The 13,363-nt window shown below is 50.7% G+C and overlaps 2 protein-coding genes across 2 annotated transcripts; both read right to left on the bottom strand.

Moving 5' to 3' along the window:
- Positions 1-394: 394 nt before the first annotated feature.
- LOC145535383 (uncharacterized) lies at positions 395-2,193 on the bottom strand. The gene is made up of 3 exons (XM_081563805.1): positions 2,027-2,193; positions 1,495-1,837; positions 395-749 (listed from the first exon to the last, which is right to left on the bottom strand). Exons 1-3 carry the CDS (start codon positions 2,103-2,105, stop codon positions 674-676), a joined length of 498 nt encoding a protein of 165 aa, XP_081419931.1. The 5' UTR covers positions 2,106-2,193; the 3' UTR covers positions 395-673.
- Positions 2,194-11,373: 9,180 nt separating this feature from the next.
- Positions 11,374-13,172, bottom strand: LOC145535393 (uncharacterized). The gene is made up of 3 exons (XM_081563817.1): positions 13,006-13,172; positions 12,474-12,816; positions 11,374-11,728 (listed from the first exon to the last, which is right to left on the bottom strand). The coding sequence occupies exons 1-3, from the start codon at positions 13,082-13,084 to the stop codon at positions 11,653-11,655; spliced, it is 498 nt and encodes a 165-aa protein (XP_081419943.1). The 5' UTR covers positions 13,085-13,172; the 3' UTR covers positions 11,374-11,652.
- Between the last annotated feature and the right edge of the window lie 191 nt (positions 13,173-13,363).

Here is a 13,363-nt window from a genome sequence, read left to right as displayed (position 1 = left end):
CCCTGGTTAGGGAACTAGATGCCACATCTAAGACCTGGTGCAACCAAAGAAATAGTTTTTAAAAATGATGTAGGGCTGACGCTTTCTACACTGCTTTACTGAGCACTAAAATCAATGGCAGGAGTCCCCTGCACTTGGACTTCTAAGCTGTCTCCCCATATCAGTCTCAGCCTAACTAAACAGACACTTACTCATATAGTGTATGTGAGTTACTCCCTAACTCCAGTGCCTGAATATTTATAAATCCACTTATTTAGCTAAGGACTTTTCGATATGTTAAGTAATAGAGTTCAACCCTCTCATAACCTAGATCCTTAATACAGTAATGTGCACTTCCCAGATCAGATGCAGCCCCAACATGACTCCACAAAGTGCTCAATAAAGGATACCAGAGTTAGAAGAAATTGAACTTTATTATGTCTCAGTTTTCACAGGAAATAGGAACAACAGTGATTTCCTTTTCTTGCTCTTTTAGGAAATCACATTACTACTGATAACTGGCATTTTCATAAATTGGTGTTTACTTATCCTATTTCTACTGGCCAAAGCCCCCAAAGTTCAAAACTTATTTGCTAAACATGGAAAAGGCATCCAAAAAAAAAAAACAAAAAACCTTGAGAATGTCTAGGACCAGTGTGTCCAAGACTTGAAGCAGGTTTTATAACGGCTGCCCTCACAAATTGTTGTTGTCAGGCTTACTGAACTGCCCTCTGGCTTTGCTCCCATCGCTGCGACTTGAAAGCGCCTTCCTAAGGGGAGAAAATGGCAAATATTCAGTATTTGGAGTTGTGGACCACATTAGATATACGATGTCCATTTTATGCTGGTTTTAAAATTTGTATTCTCCCAAATGCCCAGGGAACATCCTTTTGTATATCCAGTTCCAGGCTCTCTTTAGGGAGAATTTTCCTTTGTGCACAAAATTTATGGGAGCGCTGAAAACCTCAGTATTCCATATTAAGCGTTTTTAATACACTGTTTAAGAATCAAGACTAAAGGCACCGAGACTTCCCTGGTGGTCCAGTGGCTAAGACTTCTCGCTCCCCCGGCAGGGGGCGCGGTTCAACCCCTGGTCAGGGAGCTAGATCCCACAGGCCGAAACGAAAGATCTCGCATGCCGCCACCAAGACCGGGTGCAACCAAATAAATATTGGAAGACTAAACGCGCGAAAACATTGCACGACGACCAAATTATTTAACATTTTAAATAAAGGCAAGATTCAATCCTGCACTTGCACGACTGGGTCTCACTCGCCTCCCACTGACCTAAACCCCGATCCAATGAAACGTTATTCACCGAAACCTACGCTTCCGCATTTAATTCACTCACTCACCGCCCCGCCCCAACCCGGGAGCCCAAGGGCGGGCAGCCTCCAAGGGCCTCGAGCCCCCCACCGAGATCGGGCTCTGGGGGAAGGGACAGCGCCAAAGGCGTCGGGAGAAGAGCCCTAACGTCCCAGAAAATTTGGGGCGCCTCCAGAGCAAGCCACTTACCGAGCGAACACATTGGGGTACCGGCTGCGCTGGAAAATGCTCTCCAGCTCCTTCAGGTGCAGCCGGTGGAACGGGCAGCCGTGGAATCTTGGCTGCCTGTCCGAGGGCTGCGGATCCTCGGCGTCCGCCTGCATCGGCGGCTCCTGCGGGAACTCCTCCTCGTCGCCGTCGCCGTCGCCGCCGCCGCCCTTCTGGATCTCGTCCACCATGGGGTCGGGTGCTCCCACCCCAACCTGGCCCTGTTCCGCTGCTGCTGCCGCCGCTGCCGACTCAGGTTCCGACCCCGACTCCTCCTCGACGGCGGCACTTGTTGCGATGCCCGAGACCTCGGTGGGCTTCGTATCTGGAAAGGAAAAAGACAAGAAGTCTGGGCGTCGGAGCGCCGAGTGTGCGCCGCGGCGGGAGGCGCGAGCCCGCGACCTGAGCGGCGACGGAGCCCGCGCCGCAGCCGCGTCCCGTCCACTCGCCACTCCCAGGGAAAGGGCCTTTCCCTCGAGTTCGCCAGGGCACCTATCCCGCTCCGGACACTGACCGGGTTCTTCCTGGGGCTCGTCGACTCCCAGGCCGAGGTAACCGGAGTCTTCGTGGTGGCGTCCGGGCGCACGACCCATGTCGCTAGCGCTGTCCGAGCAGCTGTGCGCCTCGGCCGACGCTGCGCTGTTGACGGCGGCGATCCCGAGGGCCTGACCGGTCGGATTCTCTTTCTGTGACGCCGCGTTGCGAGTTTATAGCTTGTCTCCCCAGTAACGGCGCGTGCGGTGGGTGTGGCCGCTGGGGCGTGCACCTGGGCAGGGCGTGGCCATAGAGTAGAGGGGTGCACGTGGGGAGAGTCCTGGCAGGGGGCGAGCGGGTGGGGGCGCGCGAGCTCCCACTTGTGGCTGAGCTGAATACTCCCGGCTCCTGCCTGGGGTCGGTCCCGAACTAGGGGCTTCTCCCGATCGTGCCAGCTGACTTGGGACAGGGGAGGGGCGAGGGAATGAGACCTCACGCGTCCCGGGAGCCTGGGAGAAATGTTGGGAGAACGTCTCTCCGCCTGGCCCTCGATGGGCTCAGGCTTGCTGCCATTTGTTCCCCCCCCCAACCCCCCTCCCCCCGGCCCCCGGAGCGTTCGACGCAGAGATGGGACTGGAGAAACCGCGGGGCCCCAGCAACCCCAGCCGGCTGAGACGACAGTCGTCCCCCCTTGTCGCGTGGGCTCTGAGCGCGACTTCCCTCTGGGAAGTCGATAATTAACGGATGGGACTGTGATTCTGGTCCATTCGCTCTCAAAGTCCATGAAACGGGCTAGTGATTCAGACGGAAAGATTTAGGTGGGAGACTACTTACTGGATTTTTGCAGGAAGGCGCTAAACGCAGAGCCCGCCTCGTTCCCTGGAGGCTACTGGGTCGAGGGAATTGGGGCTGTATTTGCAGACACACTGTGTGCTCGGAGGCCTGCTGCAAGAAGCCCAGCCTGTTCCTTGCGAATGCAACAAGTAATCCAAATGTCTACTAACCTACGTCAGAGAGCAAGTGTAGAACACCGCACGTGGCCCTTGCTTTGGCCCTGGACGCGATTGTGGAGGACACAGCATCTGCTTTGCTATGCTCCGCTACCGCGTCTGGGGCTGCCGGCCCTCTGCACAAGTGCACGGGTTTCTTATGCTGGGCGCTGTGTGGACTGGGGTGTCGTCGTTGTTTAGTCGCTCAGTCGCGTCCGACTCTTTGCGACCCCGTGGACTGTAGCACGCCAGGCTCCTCTGTCCATGGGATTCTCCAAGCAAGAATACTGTCGTGGGTTGCCATTCCCTTCTCCAGGGGATCTTCCCGACCCAGGGATGGAACCTGCGTCTCCTGCATTGGCAGGCGGATTCCTTATGGCTCAGCCACCTGGAAAGCCCCTGGACTTGGGTTAAATTCCTCTTTTTCTTCTTTGCCTCCTCTAATCCCCTCCTTGGCGCCCACCTTTTCCCTTCTCACCCTCCTCTTTCCCCCCCTCTCTCTCCCTTTGACTGGGACCATCTTCCAGAACTCTTGTTCTCCACCCTACTCACCTCACCCACAATGAACAGTTTGGGCTTGGGATTAGTTATAAGCTGAGAAACCTCTAATGGTTATGATCCTGGTGTTCCTTAGCCTAGCTAGGGTATCCCTTACAATGCAGGTCGTGTGACAGCTTTCTGTAATGTGGAAGCAGCCCTCTAAATAGATTCACCTAGGTAAGATTTACGGAGAAGGCGATGGCACCCCACTCCAGTACTCTTTTGCCTGGAAAATCCCATGGACGGAGGAGCCTGGCAGGCTTCAGTCCACGCGGTCGCTAAGAGTCGGACACAACTGAGCGACTTCACTTTCACTTTTCCCTTTCATGCACTGGAGAAGGAAATGGCAACCCACTCCAGTATTCTTGCCTGGAGAATCCCAGGGACGGCGGAGCCTGGTGGGCTGCCGGCTATGGGGTCGCACAGAGTCGGACACGACTGAAGCGACTTAGCAGCGGTGGTGGCCGGTGGCTTTTGTTTGTACAAGATGCTGTACTTGTATTTCTGAAGTTTGAGGAACCTGATGTTTAAAAAGAAGGTCTGGGGTCAATACTCGTAAATGAGAAATTGTGTTTTCAACAGCATCTGGTGAGGATGGCAACGTGTGCACACTGGGGCTCAGTTGTTCCTCTCTCCCAACGGAGGCTGGGCCTCAGGGTGCACTCCCCTCCTCTCTGTGCAGAAGGCCCACATCACACACAACCACCGTGCTGATGTCTGACACACAGCCACAAGTGCAAAGGGAGAGAAGAGAGGAGTGAAAGTAGTGGAAGCACAGCCTAAAGCACATGCTTTCCCCCCCAAAACAGAGCCTCTCGCTCCACTGGGAGCATCCAAGCTGTGAAACTGGCCTGGGATGTACCCCTGTGAGAGGAAATTCCAATGGAGTCAAGCCACTTATCTCAGCAATCACTTCACAGGAGGACCTCAGTGTTCACCATTAAACACATTTAACAGAAACCACCTTAAAGAATTGATGCTTTGGAACTGTGACCTGGGAGAAGACTCCTGGGGGTCCCTTGGCCTGCGAGGAGATCAAACCAGTCCATCCTAAAGGAACTCAGTCCTGAGGATGAGATGGTTGGATGGCATCACTGACTCGATGGACATGAGTTTGAGCAAGCTCTGAGAGTTGGTGATGGACAGGGAAGCCTGGCATGCTGCAGTCCACGGGGTCGCAACGAGTCAGACACGACTGAGCGACTAAACGGAACTGAACTGAACATTAAAGAAGCCTTGCACTGCTCCGAGCAATGGTTGTTCAGTTCGGTTCAGTCGCTCAGTCGTGTCCGACTCGTTGGGACCCCATGGACCGCAGCACGCCAGGCCTCCCTGTCCATCACCAACTCCCAGAGTTTACCCACACTCATGTCCATCGAGTCAGTGATGCCATCCAGCCATCTCATCCTCTGTCGTCCCCTTCTGCTCCTGCCCCCAATCCTTCCCAGCATCAGGGTCTTTTCCAATGAGTCAACTCTTCGCATGAGGTGGCCAAAGTACTGGAGTTTCGGCTTCAACATCATTCCTTCCTATGAACACCCAGGACTGATCTCCCTTAGGATGGACTGGTTGGATCTCCTTGCAGTCCAAGGGACTCTCAAGAGTCTTCTCCAACACCACGGTTCAAAAGCATCAGTTCTTCGGCGCTCAGTTTTCTTCACAGTCCAACTCTCACCTCCGTACATGACTACTGGAAAAACCATGGCCTTGACTAGACGGACCTTTGTTGGCAAAGGTCTCTGCTTTTTAATATGCTATCTAGGCTGGTCATAACTTTCCTTCCAGGGAGTAAGCGTCTTTTAATTTCATGGCTGCAGGGATTTTGGAGGCCCCCAAGAATAAAGCCTGACACTGTTTCCCCATCTATTTCCCAGGAAGTGATGGGACCGGATGCCACGATCTTCGTTTTCTGAATGTTGAGCTTTAAGCTAACTCTTGCACTCTCCTCTCTCACTTTCACCGAGAGGCTTTTTAGTTCCTCTTCACTTTCTGTCATAAGGGTGGTGTCATCTGCATAAGCTGAGGTTATTGATATTTTTCCCGGCAATCTTGATTCCAGCTTGTGCTTCCTCCAGCCCAGCGTTTCTCATGATGTACTCTGCCTAGAAGTTAAAGAAGCAGGGTGACAATATAGAGACTTGACATACTCCTTGTCCTGTTTGGAACCAGTGTGTTGTTCCATGTCCAGTTCTACCTGTTGCTTCCTGACCTGCATACAGGTTTCTCAAGAGACAGGTCAGGTGCCAAGGTTGTACTGAGAACTTAATGCTTTCTAAAACGTGGGCCTGAGGACGCTACTCGGGAAGGCGCTCTTCTTGCTTTGCACAGCACTAAACCAAAATAATCCGTTTTGGTGTTGAATTAGCAGGAATCAAGGTTCTCTCAAGGAAGATAATACATTGGAGGGTGTGATTGCTTTGGAGGAAGGTGCAATACTCCTCACCGGCCTTATGGGGTCTCCTCTGTGTCGCCTCTGAAGCAGCAGAACCTGTGTGCCAGGACTCCCATTCCCCCATCTTCTCCCCAGAGAGGACAGCGAACAGAATTTGGAGCATGTGGGATGAATGCTCGGCTGCCACCTTCCCATGGATCCCTGTAATGTAGCCTCTTAGGAAGCTTCCCTTGTGTCCAGCATTGGGCTGAGTGTTTCAATTACCACGGGTGGGACTCTACCCTGCCTGGAAATACACTCTTCTCTCACTGGGGACTCGTCCCGCCCCATCTTGCATGTGCATGCAACACCAAAGGGTGAGGGTGAGGATGGGATAATGGAAGGTGGAGGGAAAAAAAAGTATGCGTCAGTAGAAACCGACCTTGGGTACTTGGAAAACTTCTATCATGCACACAGGCCCACTGCCAGTGACCGGGGGATGGCACCTCTTGATAGGAGGCCTCCTTGCCATTCTCTGTGAATGACATTCCCTTAGAAATTCCCATCTGTTCACACTTAACCCCATTGGACACACACACACACACACACACACACACACACACACACACAAGATGCTGAGAATTCACCTCTTTATTGAAAAATACAAAAATGTGCCCTACTTTAAAAGGGGGACACTGACTTTTTGCATGTATTCAACTCATTTAACGGGCATTTGGTGAAGTGCTCTTGGTACTGTGCTGTGCATAAAACCTGGCAGAAAATATCTTCAGAAGAACTGTCATGGAGACCATATCTTAGTCACGAGGGACTACAGCACGGTCACGGGTGACAGGGGCTGATTCTGGGCCAACTTCGGCCTGGCCAGAGGGACGCGAGGGCAGAGGAGGCATGGATGGCACAGGCCGCCTGCATGACAGTGGCTCCAGAAGAACCCTTCTCCAATCAGGCTCCAGAACAAGGATGGGACTACAGGGCCCATCCGAGATGATGCCCACAGGGTGGCCCGGGGAGGGGGGGCGCGGTGCGTATTTCTCAACATTAATGCCCTCTGATGTCTCCTCCCCTTGACTCTCATATTCTTCAACCAAACCTTCAATTAAGAGAGGAAAAAAGGGATTGGTTTACTATCTTGAGCAATTTCTGTCATAGTAACCACTTCCCCCCACACAACATGCCACTCTTGTTTTCATCTTTTATAATGGAGTTTTGATTGGTTGTTTTGAGGATCACTACGCAGACATTTCGATTTGTACACACTTCTTCACATACATACCAGAAACTGAAAACAATCATGTAGTTGTGATTCTTAGCAGTTATTCCAGTGACTTTCCAGCTTAAAATTGGGAGCAAATTTTCCTTAACAGGATATCAAGTACCAGTTATCTTCAAATATTGATATTCTGTTACATCATACGTCCCACTGATTCACACTATCATATACACTATATCCTCAAACTGTCAGTCGTTCACAGCACATTGACCAACTTCCTAGGAAAACTGAACTACCACGACCAAAGATATTACAGAGTGCACAAAATTCTGACCAGGAGAGTCAAGATCAAGGAGTAGTTGGCTGTAGGAACGAATCCTACCAAAACAAGCTGGGAAGAGAAGTAATTTAAAGTGTTCAAGACATTAAATGCACAACTGACTCCACACTGCCATTTAGTATGCTTTTGTATTATAGGATAGAAAAGCTACCCCCATCTATGGACTGTTAAGCTGACACCCAAGACAATCAAAGCCTCCACTATCCAATATCCCACTAGTTTCTAGTTGTCCCAAAAAATAAACAACCAGCAAATGATTTCACCTCTTGCAAAAAAGCATTTCCACTTAAAAAATGGGATGAGGTGGGATTTCCTCCTTTTTAAAAATGTTTCAGAGCTACTAAAATACTTGCATTTACAAAATGGGTGATAAAAATATTCCTCTGGATGGGACAAGAGGGGAAACAGGGACCACTGACCGGACTGGGTGTGCGGTATTAATGAGACTTGGCTTCTTTTCCTTCTGCTTCATCAGAGGTTGGGCTCGCCTCGATTTTAGTCTCTCCATTTTCTGCAGGTAAGTCTTCTTTAGTGTCTGGGTTGGCCCCTTCCGCCTGTTTTGGCTTTGCTCCTCTTTTCCCTTCTGTTTGCATTATTTTGCCTGAAGATTTATCCTTTCCCCGGCCTCTTTGGGCTTCGTTTCCACTTTTGCAGGAGCCGGTTTAGCTGACAGCCTTGAAGATCTCCTCTTGGGCTCCTCCTTCGCCACCCCCTCTGCAGAGGTGACCTTCCTCTTGGGCATCGTGGCGGCGGGGTGGGCGAGAGCCGGAGCCTGAGGGCCGCGGCGCGCCAAGAGCCTTGGCGAGGCCGAGTAGCCTGACCGCTGCCACTTTTCCCGCTGCCCGAGCTGCTGGGACCCACAGCCAACATGCCACTCTTTATGCTGTAGCTCTTATAAATCCCCCTGGGAGAAGCTGTTTCTTGATTGATAAAACATCTTAGTAAAGTTTCCACCACAGCCCCGTTCCCTTCAGTTTACCCTTACTGAGCGCTAAGTGCCAAGCTTCCCGATAAGCAGATCTCCTGTTTTGTCTCTGTCCTCCCACCCTGAATACTCGTTAGTGGTTTTTGCAGTTAGATGCTAGTCCAGCTGATGGATCGCACCCAGTCCCTTCTGTTAATGCTATGTCTGGTACAGGATGGAGAAATGTCCGTATCTCGACAGCGGATCCTCAGTGGTCCAACTGCCTCTGCCCCCTACCTTCCAGGGATAGCATCACCCTGGGTGTGGGGGCAGCTGAGCATACTCAAAGTCCCTTCCGTTTGTAAAAGAGTGAAACTAGAACACTTTCTAACACCATACACAGGAATAAAATGGATTAAAGTTCTAAACGTAAGACCAGAAACTATCAAACTCCTAGAGGAAAACAGAGGCCAAACACGCTCTGACATGAATCACAGCAGGATCCTCTACGACCCACCTCCCCAAGTAATGGAAATAAGAGCAAAAATAAACCAATGGGACCTAATTAAACTTAACAGCTTTTGCACAAGGAAGGAAACTATAAGTAAGCTGACAAGACAGCCGTCAGAATAGGAGAAAACACTAGCAAATGAAGCAACTGACAATGAATTCATCTCAAAAATATACAAGCAGCTCCTGCAGCTCAATTCCAGAAAAGTAAACGACCCAGTCAAAACACGGGCCAAAGAACTAAAGAGACATTTCACCAAAGAAGACATACAGATGCCTAACACACACATGAAAAGATGCTCAACGTCTCTCATTATCAGAGAAATGCAAATCAAAACCACAATGAGGTGCCATCTCACACCAGACAGAATGGCTGCTATCCAAAAGTCTACAAACAATAAATGCTGGAGAGGGTGCAGAGAAAAAGGAGCCCTCTTACACCGTTGGTAGGAATGCAAGCTAGTACAGCCACTGTGGAGAAGAGTGTGCAGATTCCTTACAAAACTGGAACTAGAACTGCCATACGACCCAGCGATCCCACTGCCGGGCAGACACACCGAGGAAACCAGACTTGAAAGACACACGTGTACCCCAGTGTTCAGCACAACACTGCTTGTAATAGCAGGGACATGGAAGCAACCTAGATGTCCGGCAGCAGACGAATGGATGAGAAAGCCGTGGTACATATGCACAATGCGATATTAATCAGCCATTAAAAAGAATGCATTTGAATCAGTTCTAATGAGGTGGATGAAACTGGAGCCTGTTATACAGAGTGCAGTAAATCAGAGAGAAAAACACCAAGACAGTATACGAACGAGCCCATATATATGGAATTTAGAAAGATGGCAACGATGACCCTATATGTGAGACAGCAAAAGAGACACAGATGTAAAGAACAGTCTTTCGGACTCTGTGGGAGAAGGCGAGGGTGGGATGATTTGAGAGGGTAGCGTTGAAAGGTGTGTATTATCAAATGTGAAGTGGATCGCTGGTCCAGGTTTGATGCCTGAGACAGGGTGCTCAGGGTTGGTGCACTGGGAGGACCCTGGGGGATGGAATGGGGAGGGATGTGGGAGGGGGGTTCTGGATGGGAAACACGTGTGTGCCCGTGACTGATTCATGTCGATGTATGGCAAAAACCGCTACAATATTGTAAAGTAATTTGCCTCCAATTAAAATAAATGATTTTTTTTTAAAGGAAACAAAAATTCAAATAAATAAATAAATAAATAAAAGTTCCTTCCATCTGAAGGAGATGTTCAATAGGAGCAAGTTGGATTTTTAAACAGGTTTCCCTCAAGTTAAATAGACAAGGCAGGCCTGGTTATGGAGGGCCCATGGGGCTTGTGGCTTGTCTTACTGGGACATGATTGCTGACGCCCTGGACGCTGCCTTGATATTTCAGCCTACAGAGGTGAGGGAAGTTTAGCTCACCTGGGTCCAAGTTCACTACAACTCACCACCACCAGTCCGGCAGCCTGTATCCATCACTGCACTCACATGGGCACTGTGAAGCAAAGCGAATAAACTCATCTGGGAGTTTTGGATACATACTCTCTTAATACAGCCTATGGTTTTTCTACAGTCTCAAATGGTAATCTTGTGACCTACAAATCAGTCATCGCTGCCTGAGCAAACAAAAAAGTATTTCAAGTGAACACAGGTAAAGAATCTGGCCTGAACTGAAAGCTTCCCTTCCCCCCACCACTCCCACCGCCCACCAAACACATTCCATGATACCCACCTCTTTAAAATAATACCATCAAAAATATATCTTTAGATGTTCCCAAGTCCTCCAGAGGATATTCACTCATAAAGTTCAATTTGAGCCCCATCCACCAGGTGTATGGTTTGACTGTATGCAATTCTCTTAAACTGGTCACTCTTAGCTCAGTGCCACTTTGTTCAAAATTGTCGTGTCAATTTTCAGACAAATTTCCAGTTTGTACACCTTGCTCCTACCCTCCACCATAATGTCACTGTTTTAGCAATGGTTTCAGGCTGACACATCATAGCACACCAAACATGAAGTGGTAGGGCTAGGACTTCCCTGCTGGTCCAGTGGCTAAGACTCCCCACTCCCAATGCTGGGACCCGGGTTCAATCCCTGGTTAGGGAACTAGATGCCACATCTAAGACCTGGTGCAACCAAAGAAATAGTTTTTAAAAATGATGTAGGGCTGACGCTTTCTACACTGCTTTACTGAGCACTAAAATCAATGGCAGGAGTCCCCTGCACTTGGACTTCTAAGCTGTCTCCCCATATCAGTCTCAGCCTAACTAAACAGACACTTACTCATATAGTGTATGTGAGTTACTCCCTAACTCCAGTGCCTGAATATTTATAAATCCACTTATTTAGCTAAGGACTTTTCGATATGTTAAGTAATAGAGTTCAACCCTCTCATAACCTAGATCCTTAATACAGTAATGTGCACTTCCCAGATCAGATGCAGCCCCAACATGACTCCACAAAGTGCTCAATAAAGGATACCAGAGTTAGAAGAAATTGAACTTTATTATGTCTCAGTTTTCACAGGAAATAGGAACAACAGTGATTTCCTTTTCTTGCTCTTTTAGGAAATCACATTACTACTGATAACTGGCATTTTCATAAATTGGTGTTTACTTATCCTATTTCTACTGGCCAAAGCCCCCAAAGTTCAAAACTTATTTGCTAAACATGGAAAAGGCATCCAAAAAAAAAAAACAAAAAACCTTGAGAATGTCTAGGACCAGTGTGTCCAAGACTTGAAGCAGGTTTTATAACGGCTGCCCTCACAAATTGTTGTTGTCAGGCTTACTGAACTGCCCTCTGGCTTTGCTCCCATCGCTGCGACTTGAAAGCGCCTTCCTAAGGGGAGAAAATGGCAAATATTCAGTATTTGGAGTTGTGGACCACATTAGATATACGATGTCCATTTTATGCTGGTTTTAAAATTTGTATTCTCCCAAATGCCCAGGGAACATCCTTTTGTATATCCAGTTCCAGGCTCTCTTTAGGGAGAATTTTCCTTTGTGCACAAAATTTATGGGAGCGCTGAAAACCTCAGTATTCCATATTAAGCGTTTTTAATACACTGTTTAAGAATCAAGACTAAAGGCACCGAGACTTCCCTGGTGGTCCAGTGGCTAAGACTTCTCGCTCCCCCGGCAGGGGGCGCGGTTCAACCCCTGGTCAGGGAGCTAGATCCCACAGGCCGAAACGAAAGATCTCGCATGCCGCCACCAAGACCGGGTGCAACCAAATAAATATTGGAAGACTAAACGCGCGAAAACATTGCACGACGACCAAATTATTTAACATTTTAAATAAAGGCAAGATTCAATCCTGCACTTGCACGACTGGGTCTCACTCGCCTCCCACTGACCTAAACCCCGATCCAATGAAACGTTATTCACCGAAACCTACGCTTCCGCATTTAATTCACTCACTCACCGCCCCGCCCCAACCCGGGAGCCCAAGGGCGGGCAGCCTCCAAGGGCCTCGAGCCCCCCACCGAGATCGGGCTCTGGGGGAAGGGACAGCGCCAAAGGCGTCGGGAGAAGAGCCCTAACGTCCCAGAAAATTTGGGGCGCCTCCAGAGCAAGCCACTTACCGAGCGAACACATTGGGGTACCGGCTGCGCTGGAAAATGCTCTCCAGCTCCTTCAGGTGCAGCCGGTGGAACGGGCAGCCGTGGAATCTTGGCTGCCTGTCCGAGGGCTGCGGATCCTCGGCGTCCGCCTGCATCGGCGGCTCCTGCGGGAACTCCTCCTCGTCGCCGTCGCCGTCGCCGCCGCCGCCCTTCTGGATCTCGTCCACCATGGGGTCGGGTGCTCCCACCCCAACCTGGCCCTGTTCCGCTGCTGCTGCCGCCGCTGCCGACTCAGGTTCCGACCCCGACTCCTCCTCGACGGCGGCACTTGTTGCGATGCCCGAGACCTCGGTGGGCTTCGTATCTGGAAAGGAAAAAGACAAGAAGTCTGGGCGTCGGAGCGCCGAGTGTGCGCCGCGGCGGGAGGCGCGAGCCCGCGACCTGAGCGGCGACGGAGCCCGCGCCGCAGCCGCGTCCCGTCCACTCGCCACTCCCAGGGAAAGGGCCTTTCCCTCGAGTTCGCCAGGGCACCTATCCCGCTCCGGACACTGACCGGGTTCTTCCTGGGGCTCGTCGACTCCCAGGCCGAGGTAACCGGAGTCTTCGTGGTGGCGTCCGGGCGCACGACCCATGTCGCTAGCGCTGTCCGAGCAGCTGTGCGCCTCGGCCGACGCTGCGCTGTTGACGGCGGCGATCCCGAGGGCCTGACCGGTCGGATTCTCTTTCTGTGACGCCGCGTTGCGAGTTTATAGCTTGTCTCCCCAGTAACGGCGCGTGCGGTGGGTGTGGCCGCTGGGGCGTGCACCTGGGCAGGGCGTGGCCATAGAGTAGAGGGGTGCACGTGGGGAGAGTCCTGGCAGGGGGCGAGCGGGTGGGGGCGCGCGAGCTCCCACTTGTGGCTGAGCTGAATA

The sequence above is a fragment of the Giraffa tippelskirchi genome, chromosome X (genome assembly GCF_054371585.1).
Source record: "Giraffa tippelskirchi isolate mGirTip1 chromosome X, T2T-mGirTip1v1.2.pri, whole genome shotgun sequence".
NCBI classification, from domain to species: domain Eukaryota; kingdom Metazoa; phylum Chordata; class Mammalia; order Artiodactyla; family Giraffidae; genus Giraffa; species Giraffa tippelskirchi.
The sequence above is the reverse complement of the archived record's forward strand: the minus strand, read 5'-3'. Positions and strand labels throughout refer to the sequence as shown.